Below are 15,703 nucleotides of genomic sequence, written 5' to 3'. Positions count from 1 at the left end.
TTAGTGAGCGATTCCTTATTATAAGTACTTTTTTTTTTTTTTTCAGATATATACTCTTCTTTATATAAATACATTTTCATATAAGTGCTTTTTTTTTTTTTAAGAGTACTTTTTACACAAGTGGCTGCAATTAGTTACTTAAATTTAATATTCATTTGCCCTTTAAATTAAGCCAAGTTGGAGCACCTAATCGTTGGGCTGGGCTCCAAACTACTCATGTAAATATATGTTTGTTTGCCTATTATAAAGACCCTAATATGAGTTGGAACCCAAATGCAGTGCTTTGAAGGGTCAGAATCTTCAGGGTACTCTTCCACCAGAATTGGCAAAGTTATCTTATCTTCAACAAATGTGAGCATTCTTTCTTCTTAATTTTTTTTCCAAACAAGGTTATACTTTGATTCTTCATCTTTTTACTTTAGTAGTAGATGAACATATTAGAAATATCCTTACTGTGATCTTTTGCTGTGTATTATTTACAAATGATATTATGTTGATTGACGACACTACCAGAGTGGTATCTAAGTTAGAACTTTGGAAAATCGCATTAAAGCCGAAAAGTTTTATGATAGGTAGGAATAAGACAAAATATATGAAATATAATTTTAGTAATGTAAGAAGTATAACTGGAGAGAAGATTAAACTTGACAATTAAGAAATTAATAATGCTAATTAATTTTGATATCTTGGACATATTGTGCAAACGGAAGAAATTAAAATAAGTTGGGTAAAATAGAAGAGTGCATTAGGCGTGTTGTGTGATGGTAGAATATACTTAAAATTAAAAGATAAGTTTTATAAGACGACTATAAGGCCAACTATGTTTTATAGGTTAGAATGTTGATCAACTAAGAAATAACATATACAAAAAGTAAAAGTTGTTAGAATGTGAATTTTAAGGTGGATGAATAGTATAAAATTAAAAGATAAAATAAGAAAGGAATATATACGTAATAATTCAAGCATTATATCGGTTAAAGAAAAGATCCAAGGGCAACTTAGATGGTTTGGACATTTGAAATGTAGGTTTAGTTATTATTTATGACATGAAAATAGGTAAGGATATACTTAAAATAACTTGGAATGAAGTAGTGAGGAGGGATATATTTACTTTTAATTAGTCCATCGAGATAAGACTTAAGACTTCTTCTTGTTGTGTTGTTATCGTTGTTAGTTGTTAATGTAATTTTTTCCCAAGCAAGTTTATTTCATTTTTTGTGAGTCACCAATTCTAATGTTTCGTTAAAGTCTCATTTAATTGTAGAGAAGCCAAGAGAAGAAAAGAAAAAAGAAATAAGTTGTCCTTGTTTTTTTCAATCCGATAGAAGATGAAAATATTACAAAATAGACAACCAAATACATTTGGTATTTAGATGCTTATTATGTTATACATTAAATTAAAATATATTTTTATATATTAAATTAAGCAAGCGCACAACAAACACCTAAGTATAGGATGACGGAACAAATCCATTAAATATATTCTCTAATATTATCATAAAATAGAGGATGTCCGTGATTAAAATTGATGGAGAAAAAAAATCTCAAAATTAGATAGAAACAAAAGAAAATTAATATACTAATCACATGTAAAAATATAAATAAAAAAAATAAAATTAACAATTTTATTTTTATATTTTATTCACTTAATTTTTTTTATTTAATTTCAGTTTTAATTCATCCTATTTCAAAATACCAAATGCCAAGAATGATGCGAAAGTAACTGTGTTATTTTTTTGAATGACAATCACCTTCTCTCTCTCTCTCTCTCTCTCTCTCTCTCTCTCTCTAGCCGCTTTTCTTCTCCTTGTGAATTCCTTTTTTCTCCATACTTATTTCCATTTTATTTAAATAAAAGTTCATATTCTGTCTGGTTCTCTATCAACTAACTTCACTGTAACACAGCGACCTCTCACGCAACTACCTTCACGGCACTATCCCTCCAGAATGGGGTTCATTGCCCCTGGTGAACATGTATGAGCTCTCTCTCTCTCTCTCTCTCTAACGATCATCATCATCATCATCATCTTCAATTCTTCTAATTTTTTGTAAGTCTAATAAATTAAAATGTCATTGATGCAGCACCCTCGGGGTAAACCGATTGACGGGCTCGATCCCGAAAGAGATTGGAAACATCAGCACTCTTGCAAGCCTGTAACTTCTGAATTCCCGTTCATTTCTTCTTTCCATTTCATCTTGCTGGAAATTTTCTTTTACCCTTTGTTTAGAAGCATGGATTTCAAAGTTTAGATTTGGATTTGTGCGAATTTTAACAAAATAAAGTACAGAATTATATTTAGTTTCCTCCAAAATTACACAAATTTAAATCTATGCCTCAAAACCCATGCTCCCAAACACTACCTTACTGAAGTTTCGTTATTGAATAAATCCGGTTCCAAATGTTCAGAACTTTGACGTCCAATCAGCTTTCGGGAGTTCTACCGCCAGAGCTCGGGAATCTTTTCCGCCTACGATACTTGTGAAACCCTTCATCGACTCTTCAACTCTGCGTGTGTTGTGTGTTTGTGTTTTTCTTTTTTGGAACTTGTTGTGATCAGATGGGCTTTTTTGTTGAAGGAACTTGAGCTCAAACTATTTTACTGGGGAGCTGCCTGGAACATTTGCAAAGTTGACCGCATTGAATGACGTGTAAGTCACTGAAGTTGTTTTCACATACACGGATCAAGTACCAATTTAGCATTATTAAATTGATTATTGTTTTTTTTTTTCTTTTCTCTATAATGCAGTCGGATATCAGATAACAACTTGACCGGAAGCATACCCAATTTTATTCAGAACTGGAAAAACCTTAGAAGATTGTAAAATGTTTCCCCTGCATGATATTAATTGCTTTTAGTTTTATAAATTCAGTATTCGGACAATTAATCGAAATTAATATTTTCTAATGACAGAGTGATTCTAGGAACTGGCCTAAAAGGGCCAATTCCATCTGGCCTTTCTCTTCTAGAAAACATAAGTGAATTGTTAGTGAGACCTTCTCATCTCAAACACTAATTTTTGGTCCATTTTTATGGATCTGTATTTTAATTATGTTTTTTGTTGGTTGAAATTTTATGCAGGAAGATCAGTGACCTAAATGGAACAGAAGAATCTTTTCCTCGATTGAGTAATGTCAAAAGTTTGATGGTGTTGTAAGTTCAATACATTTATGGTATGCAATTTATGGAATGTATTTTTGGAAACTTGCCTGAAAAAACACATTTTATTTTGTCACAGAGTACTGAGAAGTTGCAATATCGTTGGACCATTACCTGATTATATTGGTGATTTTGAGAATTTGAGAACCTTGTAAGTTGATTTTTGTTCCTTGCCTCTATATGTTGCACATAAATGGTACGTTTTATTTATTTATTTACCAGACTGATCCAAGGACCATATGCATTACCACAAAGCTCAGTAATTTCCTTGCGTTGATGAGCATATTTTCAGCTACTGATTTTTGACTCTAGAGGCCTTGCTACTTGGCAATAGGATGAAGTCCTACCACGTGCAGATGGTGCTAAATGAAATTGTTTGAAGAAAAAGGGCCATCAAGTGTATAAAAAAACTAAAGTATCATGCTCTTATTTTTGGCACATGACTGGCTGTGCCTCCATCTAAAACCGATGGAGGCACTAGGCTTATGCTGGAATTTGTTTTACAAAACCATGATTTGAAAACAAATCAGAGACTCGTTAAGAGTGAATATTTGTTGAAAACACAAGATACATACATATTTTCATAAAGCAACTAAAAAATGTTTTACTTTCATTGACAAACTCTTTACTTTGGGTTGTACTTTACATACAACATTTTTCACACTTCTAGTCTACATACATAACCACCAACCAAATACATGCTTAGTATCTCTATCTTCCTGCTGACCTGTAATACATGTAAAAAATGGCAGTCTCTTGGAGAACTTAAGCAATGGGGCTCTCTTTTAGTTTTAATGCTATTGAAATTGTGCAATCAGTGTTATAAAACACGAAGGTGTGACTTGAGGTGATTTACCTTAATGTGGTGTGGCGTAAGCCTTGAGGCATTTAGGCGTAAGCCTTTTGAGAATTTTATTTTTATCAATGTTTTAAAAGGTGAAGACATAAGGCGAGGCACTCTAACCCTTAAGAGGCAAGGCGTAAGCCTTAAGACGTTAGAGCGTAAGCCTTAAGACGTTGGAGCGTAAGCCTTTTGAGATTTTATTTTTAGATAAAAATATATTAATAAGTTACATATATTTAAAAAAATAAAAATAAAAATTAAGAAAATCACAAATATAATGTTTTAAAAAAAAAAATCAAATATAATTTGCAAACTACTTGTTATCCATTCAAAAAAATTGCTGACTTAAATTCATTACGTAAATCATGACAAGAGATAGCTATAACATTACAAGTTCAAATTATTTTTCATGATCTAAGATACAACTTAATTGTTTTGGAAAGGTTGAGGTTCAAGAGTTTTAGAAATCAACTCATATTACGACATTCCTTTTATATAAAGATGGAGTTAATATTTTCAAACCAAATCTTACTTGAGAATCACACACCCAAAATGCATAAGCCTCAAGTAACAAGGTGCAAAAGGGCGTGCCTTTTGTACAAATGCGTAAGGCTCAGTGTGTAATGCGTTTGCTTTTTTGGGGTTTGGTAATTTAGATTGAGCCTCAAGGTGTTTTAGGCATGCCTTGCCTTGAGGCGAGCCTCGATTAAGCCTTTTAGAACATTGATTTATATAAATAATATATGAATAAATTACATATGTACTAAAAAAATAAAGAAAATTACGAAAATAAGGAATTAAAATAAAAAATTAAAGGGCAAAAGACACTAACCTCCCTTGAGGTTTGTCAAAAAGATAGAGACCTCCCCTAAGGTTTAAAAAAGATAGAGACCTCCCCTAAAATTTGCCAAAAAGATAGGAACCTCTCCTAAAAAAACTTATCTTTTTGCAAAATACAAGGGGAGGTTGGTTTGTGTCTTTTTGACAAACCTTAGGGGAGGTCCTTGGAATTCTTGGAACCTTGGAAGAGGTCTCTAGAAATTTTGAAATGTTGGGAGAGGTCATTGTATTTTTTCCAAACCTGAGGGAAGGTTAGTGTCTTTTGCCCAAAATTAAAATATGATTCAGGAGCTACTTGTTGGTCAATCTAATTATACAAATTCAAGGTGATTCAAGTAAACAATGCTAAGAGGTCTTCACAAGTCATCATAGCATTACAAAGTTCAATTTGTGTTCTTGATCCAACATGACACTCAATTGTTTTGGAAATATTTAGGTTTAAGTGTTAAGAGATTAGAGCATCCCTTGGTCCTTTTATGTAAAATCTGATTAAATTTTTCTGAATTTAGTTTACTAACCAAATCTAACATAAAATTCACAAAACTTTAATGCATAAGCCAACAGACAGCTTGTTTTCATTCTGCCAACTTTAGTATTATGTTTTTTTTTTTCTTTTTTTTTTTTGAATTACATTATGATGATATTATGTTGTATTGGATTTGCTAACATTTGTGAAATGAATTGTTTACCGAATAAAATATTGTGACAGAGATTTTTTTTTTTTCAATTTTTTGTTTGTATTTTTTACTGCAGAGACCTCAGCTTTAACAAACTAAGTGGAGAAATCCCAGACAGCTATTTTCGCCTATCAAAATTGAATTACCTGTGAGTAGTTCGTTTTCACTATAAATTTCATCATATTTAGTCTTGAATGTCATTTTTCATTAGATGGCAGGCACAGTTCAATTAGATAAAGGGTAAAATTACCCCATTGGTTGAAATGGAATACCAATCTAGTGGTCCAGACCAACCAGGCAATTGTAGCCGGTGCTGGACCAAATAGATCAGCTTTCTAATTTGCACTGTTGTAGACCATCCATCATTCTTCTTTAATCTTTATTTTTAGGTGTTGGAGGTTAGCCGTAGGAATTCATCTCTCCTAAAACTGAGTGAAATCTATCAATCTCAAATCAGTGGGTTACTGAGGGCACACACATCATTAGTGACATTGCATCACTATTAAATTGATCATATTCTGTTCTTGTTTTTTGGTTTTCTTCTCTCTTGATTTTAAGGGTAGCTATTGCAGTGTGGAAAACTGCACTACTAAATTGATCATATTGACCGTGCCAGGTATTTAACTGGAAACTTGATAACTGGAGCACTGCCTGATTGGATGCCACGAGAGGGATATAACATGTAAGTTTTTCTTGTAGACAATTTACATTGTTTATATCATGTTTGATTATCACGAGGTTTTAATATCAAACATCAATAGAACTGTGTTTGTTTTTTCTAAAATATGTTTATATAGTTGAGCACTTTTTGTTTCTGTCCTGTGTTATAATCAGTTTTTCAAATTTTGGCAGCCCAATATTTAATAAGCTTCTTGATTGGCAAAAACTGATGGCTGATTAAATCTCAGTATATTTTTTTAGAGACTTCCATGCACTGTCTGGGCCTCACTGGTTCTTGATGGACCATTTAACCTTGGAAAAGTTATCAATAGAATAAAATGTTACACTGTGACATTTTCTAGTGTTACATCAGTGAAATCATGTAAGCTGGACCTCATTGTGATTCTCTCTAGATCATTGAAGCCTAAGAAAAAATTTTGATTGGCCAAAATCAAGTAGTCATATCATGAATTAAATTGTATGATGTCCTCTTTAGTTATAGAGAGCAAAAATGGGAAGCTACATGTCAACACAAGTGGACCGGGATCCAACGCCTCGACGGGGATGGCTATCCAAAGATGGTGTTAAATGTCTGTTATCTTGCACTTAGTAGGTTCATGGAGTTGCCTCTAACCTTTTTTGTCTACTTGTGGTTCACCTAATTATTATCAATTTGAGAGTTATGGTGTGATCTGTAGAAGGGGGGGGGGGGTGAATTGGGTATTAAAAATTATTCCTAGGTTCAATTCCAATCATGAACAGTATTTCTCAACTTAGGGTCTTTTTAAGCAGTCTCAATTCCCCCAATAAATCAAGTATGCAAATATTTAAAACATATATGACAAATTAAATATTTGCATAAAACAAACACACCATATCTCATTTAAGATTTAAAGCGTGTATGCGAAATAAATAAGCTATGTGTGTTGACATACACGTATGCTGCATATCTTATTTAAATTAAATATGTGTGCATACAAGATAGTTATAACCATAAATGAACAAGCATACACAAATTGAATTAAAGTGCGGAAAATAAATGAGATAGAGAGCGAGAGAGAGAGAGAGAGAGAGACACACACACACACGATTTGTTATCGAGATTCGGCCAAACCAGCATACATCCCCGCCTTGGGCATACCCCCCAAGGATTCCACTGTCCCTACTCACTTAAACGGGTAGAGCAGAAGCTGTTTACAACCTTTCCTTACGGGGCGAGGAATACCCCAGCTACACTTACTGGGTGGAGCCAAAACCCAGCCACACTTTACGAGCGGTGCCAAAACCCAACTCAATTATCAGGCTGAACTCAACTGGTCTCCCTTACGGGGTGGAGACTCCCCAATTTAATTTACCAGGTTGAACCAAACCGGTCTCCCTTATGGGGCAGAAACTCCCCAGTTCAATTTACGGGTTGAACCCAACCGGTACATAGAATAGTTTTTGTACATAAAAATGCTTCTAAACTTAAGCAGAGATGTTCACAATAAAAGCTCAAGTATACACTCTAGTATGATATGAAATATAAGCTCAGTAAAGTAAGTGTGTTTTTCTCAAAATAATATTTTCAATCTTTGAAAGATGATGTATATAATAAATACTCAAAGATTTAACCCTAATAAAATTTTCTCCCAAAAATATTTTTCAATAAAGAGTGTAGGAGAGCCTTGGGATTTTAGCTCAAAAAGATTTTGCCAATAAAAACGAGTGAGCTTGTGAATCTTACAATGAATGTGCAAAGATTCACAACCTATAAAAATTTCTCCACAAAAATATTTATCAAAGTAAAAACAATGTGGAGAACCTTTAATCTTACTCTCAAAGAGTATTTTTTAAAAGTAAAAGCTTGAGAGAGTAAGTGCATTTGAATAAACTAAATGCCCAAGTAAAATGCTCTCTTCCAAAGTAAATTTTCAAAGAATGAGTGAAAGAGAGTTGGAGAGAATGTTAAAAAATTTTGCCCCAAAGAAAAATTTGCAAAGAAAATGTAGTTGGGAGGGACTTTGATTAAAAATTAGCCTAAAAAGATTAAAGAGAAAATTTGGCTAATCGAAGTTACTAATTTAGCTTATGGAGGGGGTATTTATAGATTTTCAGAAAATTTGACCGTTAAGGGACACGGAGGGTATTTTTAGATTTGTTTAATTAAAACTTAAATGTGATTAGCGCTAAAAAATAACCGGAACCCGAGAGGTTCGGATGGCTGACCCTAGCATCGGTCGGTTGACCTCTCACAAGAAATTTGAAATTCAAAACGGGTTTGGTCGGCTGAGCAAACGGCCGGTCGGCTGACTTAGGGCGATTCTGAACCCTTCGTAGGTTTGATCGGCTGGGCTTAGGTTCGGTCTATTGAGCCTTGAAGGTTGGTTGGCTGAGGCTATTTTTGAACCAAAGGGTCAGCTGAGGAAGGCAAAAAGGTTCAAGTTCTAAGGTCGGTCGACCGTGGAAGCTAAGTTAAAAAATGGTCGGTCGACCGAGCCTAGTCAAACATTTGACTTCTGGCCTAATGCGTGGTTGGTTGACTGAGCTGCTTATAACTTGAAGTGGCCAATCGACCAAGGTCCTAATGAAAATCAATTTTGGCCCTACTTTTTACCTTAAATTATTTTGAAAACCTTTGTATAAGTTTAGCTTTTAAAAGCAAGGTTTTGCTTGAAAATATTGGGTGCCTTAAGGTTTGTCCATGGCCTTTGATTCCCTACGGTCAATTTATGGTTTGTCTAGTCTGAGCATTCAATCATATCATGTAGATGCATGCATTATTATAGACCAAAGATAAAAACTAAATGCAATACAAATAAAACAAATAAGTCTTCTTCTTCTCCTTTGCTCTTTTGTCTACATGGAATTCGCCAGATTGAGCTTTAAGTCCTGTCTTGGCTTCCACTTTTTCTTTCCCTTATGTGTGTGCTAAATAATATATCTGTTCACACGCTAAGTATACACATATACGAGTATTTTGTAAGCATCAAAACAAAGATTGGACTCTAAAAGTCAACAATCTCTCCCTTTTTGATGATGATAAACGCACTAGAGTAAAATGAGTGCAGCCTAAAAAGGCTCTCCCTAACAATATGCATAATTTAAAATATAAATAGTAAAACTCAAGCATATTTATGAAAGAAGACATTTCAAATAAAATATGCATTTAGGTTTAGCGTTAAAGCACAAACTTAGATATTTGCCTCTATGTTATTTACCCTTATATTTGTCTAAAAAAAAACCTTTTTTTTGGTCATAAAAATCATTTAGCATTTTGCTCCTAAGTCTCTCCCCCTTTTGGCATCAGCAAAAAGGGCTAAGCTAAGTAGAAAAGTTAAGTCTTTAAAAAATTGCTTAGCTTAAAAGAGAAACTCCCCTCCCGCCCCCCCCCCCCCCCGCCCCCTTTTTTTTGAAAAGAACTCTCTCCCTACTTGATGTACCATTTGGGCATAAAATTTTATAACTCTTTGAAAAAATATAACAATTAAGCACTCAAGACAGTATAAATGGTCATTTAATGTTAAAAAATAATGTTAAACATGGTCAGGCCAAAAGTATACACAAACTATTTCAATTTGGACACTACATAAGACCCGCAAAAGATTGGAATTCAAATCGTGCGGCATATGATAGCAAGTGTAGGTTTGAGCATAGGATTGGTCTAACTAGTTGCATGTATTTCCATGTAAGATCCATGAACTGGTTATGCAACACCCTTGAAGGGTTTTGAAGATTCAAGACATAAAAAATTTTAAAATAGAGATAGCACATGTCATGAAGGCATTTTAGCACACAAACAAGACATAAAATATATTCCATATAAGTTCATTTCTTGCTTTAAAAATATGTATATATATATATATCCCCTTATAATTTTCAATGAATGCTAGGGATGATACTAATGCTTGCTGAAAAAGAAACTTTAATTCGAAGATCAAGCAAGCAATGTTTTTCTGGTTTAGCATTTACAAAGTATAACCAGAAAAACAATCATATGGATCTTGAAGATAGGTAATTTAAATGAAAGATCATATGGCAAAATCAAAGAACTTGTGGCAAAAATAATACTTTTCAAATTAAGGTTTTCAATAACATTATTACATTTAAGCACATGTCACAAAATGTTCAAAAGATATCTAAGCTTAAAAACGTTGGTGAGCATAACAAGATAGGAATTTATTTTCAGACGCTCCCCCTATTAATTTGAATTCGTGCTTAGATACTATCAACTACTTATACTGATGCTAATTGTGAAAAAATCATTAAGGGTTTTAATGGAATAAGTGCTATTTTCATTCTTAAATGAATTTTACTGGATATAAGTTAAACCATTTATATTTCACCAGTATAATTATTCCTAGAACACACAAGCACCAGAAGTCTAACAGCCATGTGCGATGTATTCATGTGTATCAGGAACAATCCATATCAAAGATGATTCAATGACGACGGGATATGATGTTTAGGGTACTTGAAAAAAATTAGGACTCAAAAAGTAGAAACAATAATAATGTGAGTCCATGGGGCAGGTGATTTTTGATCCTTTTCTCAAGGATAGGGCTTTTTAAGCTCCCCTATATATTTTCATGCAAACGTACTTGCATTTAGTTCAAGGATGATGTTCATTTAAGAGCATTCATCACATATTCATCCTTGCAAAGGATTTCAGTATGTAGCAAATATCATTCATTCAATACATGGCATGACATATTGCATTTCAATTTAAAAGTACAATAGCCAGTCAAGGCTATACTCAAAGGTTATGCAATAGGGGTTCAAAATAAGAATAACACAACTCAAAATGCACAATGAGTGTGTCCAATACGAAAACTCTCCCAAGTCATGCAACTGGCCTAGTTTATGGACCATCATCAAAACATGTGACATTTAATTACAAGGATGATGCTTTACCATTTAGGTCCTGAGTAAAAATACAAGACACAAAGAATTGGACCAAATGGTGTCCATGAACTGCAGTAAACTTTGTACATGTTTTCAATTTATATAGCATTTTGGATTTAACATGTACTGACTTATTCAATTATTTAGCATCCTAGGAAAGAGAAATGAGTTGCTTATACTACCCAAGGATTGATTTCATTAATGTGCTTAATCAGTATAAGCAATCATTCTTGAATACATAAACCAACTATACTGAATATTTATCAATTATATTTACCACCTGATCAGTATAGTTGTCCCTATAGGCCACAAATGCATCATAAAATATATATTGAGGCATACTAAAGAGTGCATGAATCTTAGAACAATCCATATCTAAACATAAAACTTTAAAAGCTGGCTATGATGTTTAGGGTTTTTCAAAAGAGCCTCAATGTTCAAACAGTTAAGCACGATGCACATGAGTCCTTTATGCTTTTTTTGTTATTATGGAGCACAGCTCCCTTGAATGCACAAAAAGAAATTTTAACTAAGGATGAAGTTCATTTGTTAAAACATTTATCATCCAATCATCTTCATTATGAATCCCAACATGCAGTATGTTATAAACAATTAGCTCAAAGATATCTGCCTATTGCATTTTGTTTAGCACTCGATAGCCAATAGGGCTATATTCAAATAATCATGCAATAGAGATGCAGGACATATAGGCATGCATCAAATCATAATCATTAAGGCACATAGGTTATGGATTCTGATCATTTTGGGAAAAACTCTAACAAAATTTCGGCAACATGCCATCTGTAAATAGAGCATTTCCTAAAAAGATATGTACCTAAAACGTGGTTGTTTTCAGCAGATAATTCATTTCAAGCATGCAACAACCTAAAATATCTACCAGCATGCAATTCACATTACTGCATCAGCCATGCAGGTGGCGTTCCAGTTCAAGCATGCAAGCAAATAAAATCCACAACATTTATTTTAGTATATCTCAATAATAGTTCGTGCTGTAAGCAGTATTAACTTTCTATTTAATATATTTAATCATTTATCAAGATATGGATATTGAGCAACAGTGCAGTTCACATATAGACATATGGGTATAAAATATAATCATGAGAGCATTTAAGTTATATAGTCATGAAAGAGATATGCCCCCCCTCAGTTATGCACTTTATTCTTCCCCATATTATGCCTTTTTCTTTTATATATTCTTCACCCTCTTAGCCAAGTGCTCTAAGATTTTCAATGATTTAGACTTGACTTATTATGCAGAGTTTAGGAAAATATGATATTCAATATAAATTTAATTTCCTAGAACTCAATTTAGTGAGATGGATAAAAATATGCTATATTTAAGAATAACAACATTTTTGTCCATATGAAGGGAATTCACTCAAGACTGAAATTGCCAATATTTTCATATCATAACCAATCAAAATAATATATTCATATTTAAGTGAACAAGCTGGATATTATAAATTTGAATTTTCATATTGGCTTGCTTTCCTAATGATCGTGGTATGATAATAGTGTATACTAAAATTTAAAATTTTTAGCACGGAACGCTATTTAGACATTTAAAGCATCATAACCCCTTTTTCATACTTAATCTTAACATCTTATGAGTATTAATGAAATTTCTTTTAAGGCATCTCATAAGATAACATGGTATAACACATGATTCAACTAAGGATTTAACACAATATATATCACAAGAATCATGGCATGAAATATTTAATAAAATAGAAGGAGGTAGAGATATACCAATACATTTTACTCCTTTTTAATCGTTTAAGCTTGGAGTGGTGTCCTCCTCTCTCTCGGTTTCTATATACCTCTCATGGTTCCCAATTTTCCTTAGTACTATTATAAGATATAAACTTTGCAAGAATAATAGTAGCTAAGACACAATATAACATGCATGACAAAAAAATATGCATTAACAAACATGTCATGCTCATTCAAATCATTTTCAGGTTTGGGAAAACATGCATTTTAAAAATTTTCAATGGGATCTAAATTTTCTTTAACAATCACTTTCCAAATCTTCCAAACAATTGATTTTACAAAAATTATTTTCAATTTCCAAACAGTAAAATCTACCCAGTAAAAGCAGTAGAGGATTTGCAAAGGATTGACCCACAAAATAGATACACTGAAAATGAGTTGTTGCAATCTTTATGCAAATAGCGGTTAAGTTTATTGCAACTAGGCTCTGATACCAAATGAGAGTTATAGTGTGATCCCAAGAGGGAGGAGGGTGAATTGGGTATTAAAAATTATTCCTAGGTTCAATTCCTATCATGAACAGTATTTCTCAACTTAGGGTCTTTCTAAGCAGTCTCAATTCCCCCAATAAATCAAGTATGCAAATATTTAAAACATATATGACAAATTAAATATTTGCATACAACAAACACATCATATCCCATTTAAGATTTAAAGCGTGTATGTGAAATAAATGAGCTGTGTGCTAACATACATGTATGCTGCATATCTCATTTATATTAAATATGTGTGCATGCAAGATAGTTATAACCATAAATGAACAAGTATACACAAACTGAATTAAAGTGCGGAAAATAAATGAGATAGAGAGAGAGACACACACACACATGATTTGGTATCGAGATTCAGCCAAACCAGCCTATGTCTTCGCCTTGAGCATACCCCCCAAGGATTCCACTATCCCTGCTCACTTAAACGGGTGGAGCAGAAGCCGTTTACAACCTCTCCTTATGGGACGAAGAATACCCCTACTACACTTACCGAACGGAGCCAAAACACAGCCACACTTTACGGGTGGTGCCAAAACCCAACTCAATTACCAAGCTAAGCTCAATTGGTCTCCCTTATGGGGTGGAGACTCCCCAGTTCAATTTACCGGGCTGAACCAAATTGGTCTCCTTTACGGGGCAGAGACTCCCCAGTTCAATTTACGGGCTGAACCCAACCGGTATATAAAATAGTTTTTGTACATAAAAATGCTTCTAAACATAAACAAAGATGTACACAATAAAAGCTCAAGTATGCACTCTAGTATGATATGAAATATAAGCTCAGTAGAGTAAGGGTGTTTTTCTCAAAATAATATTTTCAATCTTTGAAAGATGATGTCTATAATAAATACTCAAAAATTTGACCCTAATAAAATTTTCTCCCAAAAATATTTTTCAATAAAGAGTTTAGGAGAGCCTAGGGATTTTAGCTCAAAAATTTTTTGCCAATAAACACAAGTGAGCTTGTGAATCTTACAATGAATGTGCAAAGATTCACAACCTATAAAAATTTCTCTACAAAAATATTTATCAAAATAAAAACAATGTGGAGAACCTTTAATCTTACTCTCAAAGATTGTTTTACAAAAGTAAAAGCTTGAGAGAGTAAGTGCATTTGAATAAACTAAATGCCAAGTTAAATGCTCTCTTCCAAAGTAAATTTTCAAAGAATGAGTGAAAAAGAGTTGGAGAGAATGTTAAAAAATTTTGCCCCAAAGAAAACTTTGCAAAGAAAATGTAGTTGAAGGGAACTTTGATTAAAAATTAGCCTAAAAATATTACAGATAAAATTTGGTTAATCAAAGTTACTAATTTAACTTATGGAGGGGGTATTTATAGATTTTCAAAAAATTTGACTGTTAAGGGACACGGATGGTATTTTTAGATTTGTTTAATTAAAAATTAAACATGATTAGTGCTGAAAAATAACCGGAACTCGAGAGGTTCAGACAGCTGACCCTGGCGTCGTTCGGCTGATTTTTCACAAGAAATTTGAAATTCAAAACGGGTTTGATCGGCCGAGCTAAGGGCCGGTCGGCTGTCTTAGGACAATTCTGAACCTTTCGTAGGTTCGGTCGTGTTAGCTTTACCGTGATCCCAAGAGGGGGGGGGTGAATCGGTATTTTTTAAAATTTAAGTACTAGGTTGATCACCTAACACCGGTATATTCACAACCCTAGGGTCAATCTAGTGCAAGAATGTAAATATATACAAGAAAGTAAATAAACCAACCTAATCAATCACACATGCACCAGAAAGCAGTAAAGTAAAGTTGACACACAGAAATGTTATCGAGGTTCGGCCAATTGCCTACGTCCCCGCCTTGACTAACAGGCATAAAGATTACCACTATAACTTGCTCACTTAAACGGGTGGAGCGGCACCTATACAAACTAGGTCAATTCAAGGGCTGACCTCAACCGTTACACACAATCCTTACCGGGCTGGATTACCGCCCCCTCAGGCCACGGCTGTAAACACTCAGATATTACAAGCAAATGGTACAATGAAATAGTGCTTTCACGTAAAGCAAATTTGTACCCAAGTAGTGCGCTCAATCACAAACACATCAATAGCATGAATATAGTGTAAGCTCAGTGATGTATGTTTTGCTCAATCAATGCTCAACACAAAATAGTCAGTATGATGCTCAAGAGTATTTCAATACAAGCAATAACTTGGAATTCTAAATAGGATACCTCAATAGCACATCAATATTCCAAGTAAACTAAGCAGATAATCAAACTAGCTTCAAATAGATTTTCCTCAATGAAAGATGCACAATACTAGTTTGAAGAAATACTTGTTTGTTTGAAAATCTTTGCACACCGAAAATCAAGTTATCGGACACTTGCA

General features: G+C 33.5%; 1 protein-coding gene across 6 annotated transcripts in view; it reads left to right on the top strand.

The window, feature by feature from the left end:
* The window catches only part of LOC131150949 (probable leucine-rich repeat receptor-like serine/threonine-protein kinase At3g14840), a 110,171-nt gene that overhangs the window by 10,557 nt on the left and 83,911 nt on the right, over nucleotides 1-15,703 (top strand). For all 6 annotated transcript variants that reach the window (XM_058102051.1, XM_058102059.1, XM_058102067.1 and 3 more), the window contains exons 3-13: nucleotides 280-351; nucleotides 1,906-1,974; nucleotides 2,083-2,154; nucleotides 2,408-2,479; nucleotides 2,578-2,649; nucleotides 2,748-2,819; nucleotides 2,913-2,984; nucleotides 3,081-3,152; nucleotides 3,238-3,309; nucleotides 5,596-5,667; nucleotides 6,136-6,201. In XM_058102051.1, coding sequence (XP_057958034.1) covers nucleotides 280-351; nucleotides 1,906-1,974; nucleotides 2,083-2,154; nucleotides 2,408-2,479; nucleotides 2,578-2,649; nucleotides 2,748-2,819; nucleotides 2,913-2,984; nucleotides 3,081-3,152; nucleotides 3,238-3,309; nucleotides 5,596-5,667; nucleotides 6,136-6,201 — 783 coding nt within the window. The remainder of the gene's footprint in view (nucleotides 1-279; nucleotides 352-1,905; nucleotides 1,975-2,082; nucleotides 2,155-2,407; nucleotides 2,480-2,577; nucleotides 2,650-2,747; nucleotides 2,820-2,912; nucleotides 2,985-3,080; nucleotides 3,153-3,237; nucleotides 3,310-5,595; nucleotides 5,668-6,135; nucleotides 6,202-15,703) is intronic.

This window comes from Malania oleifera, chromosome 1 (assembly GCF_029873635.1).
Source record: "Malania oleifera isolate guangnan ecotype guangnan chromosome 1, ASM2987363v1, whole genome shotgun sequence".
Taxonomy (NCBI): Eukaryota; Viridiplantae; Streptophyta; class Magnoliopsida; order Santalales; family Ximeniaceae; genus Malania; species Malania oleifera.
The sequence above is the reverse complement of the archived record's forward strand: the minus strand, read 5'-3'. Positions and strand labels throughout refer to the sequence as shown.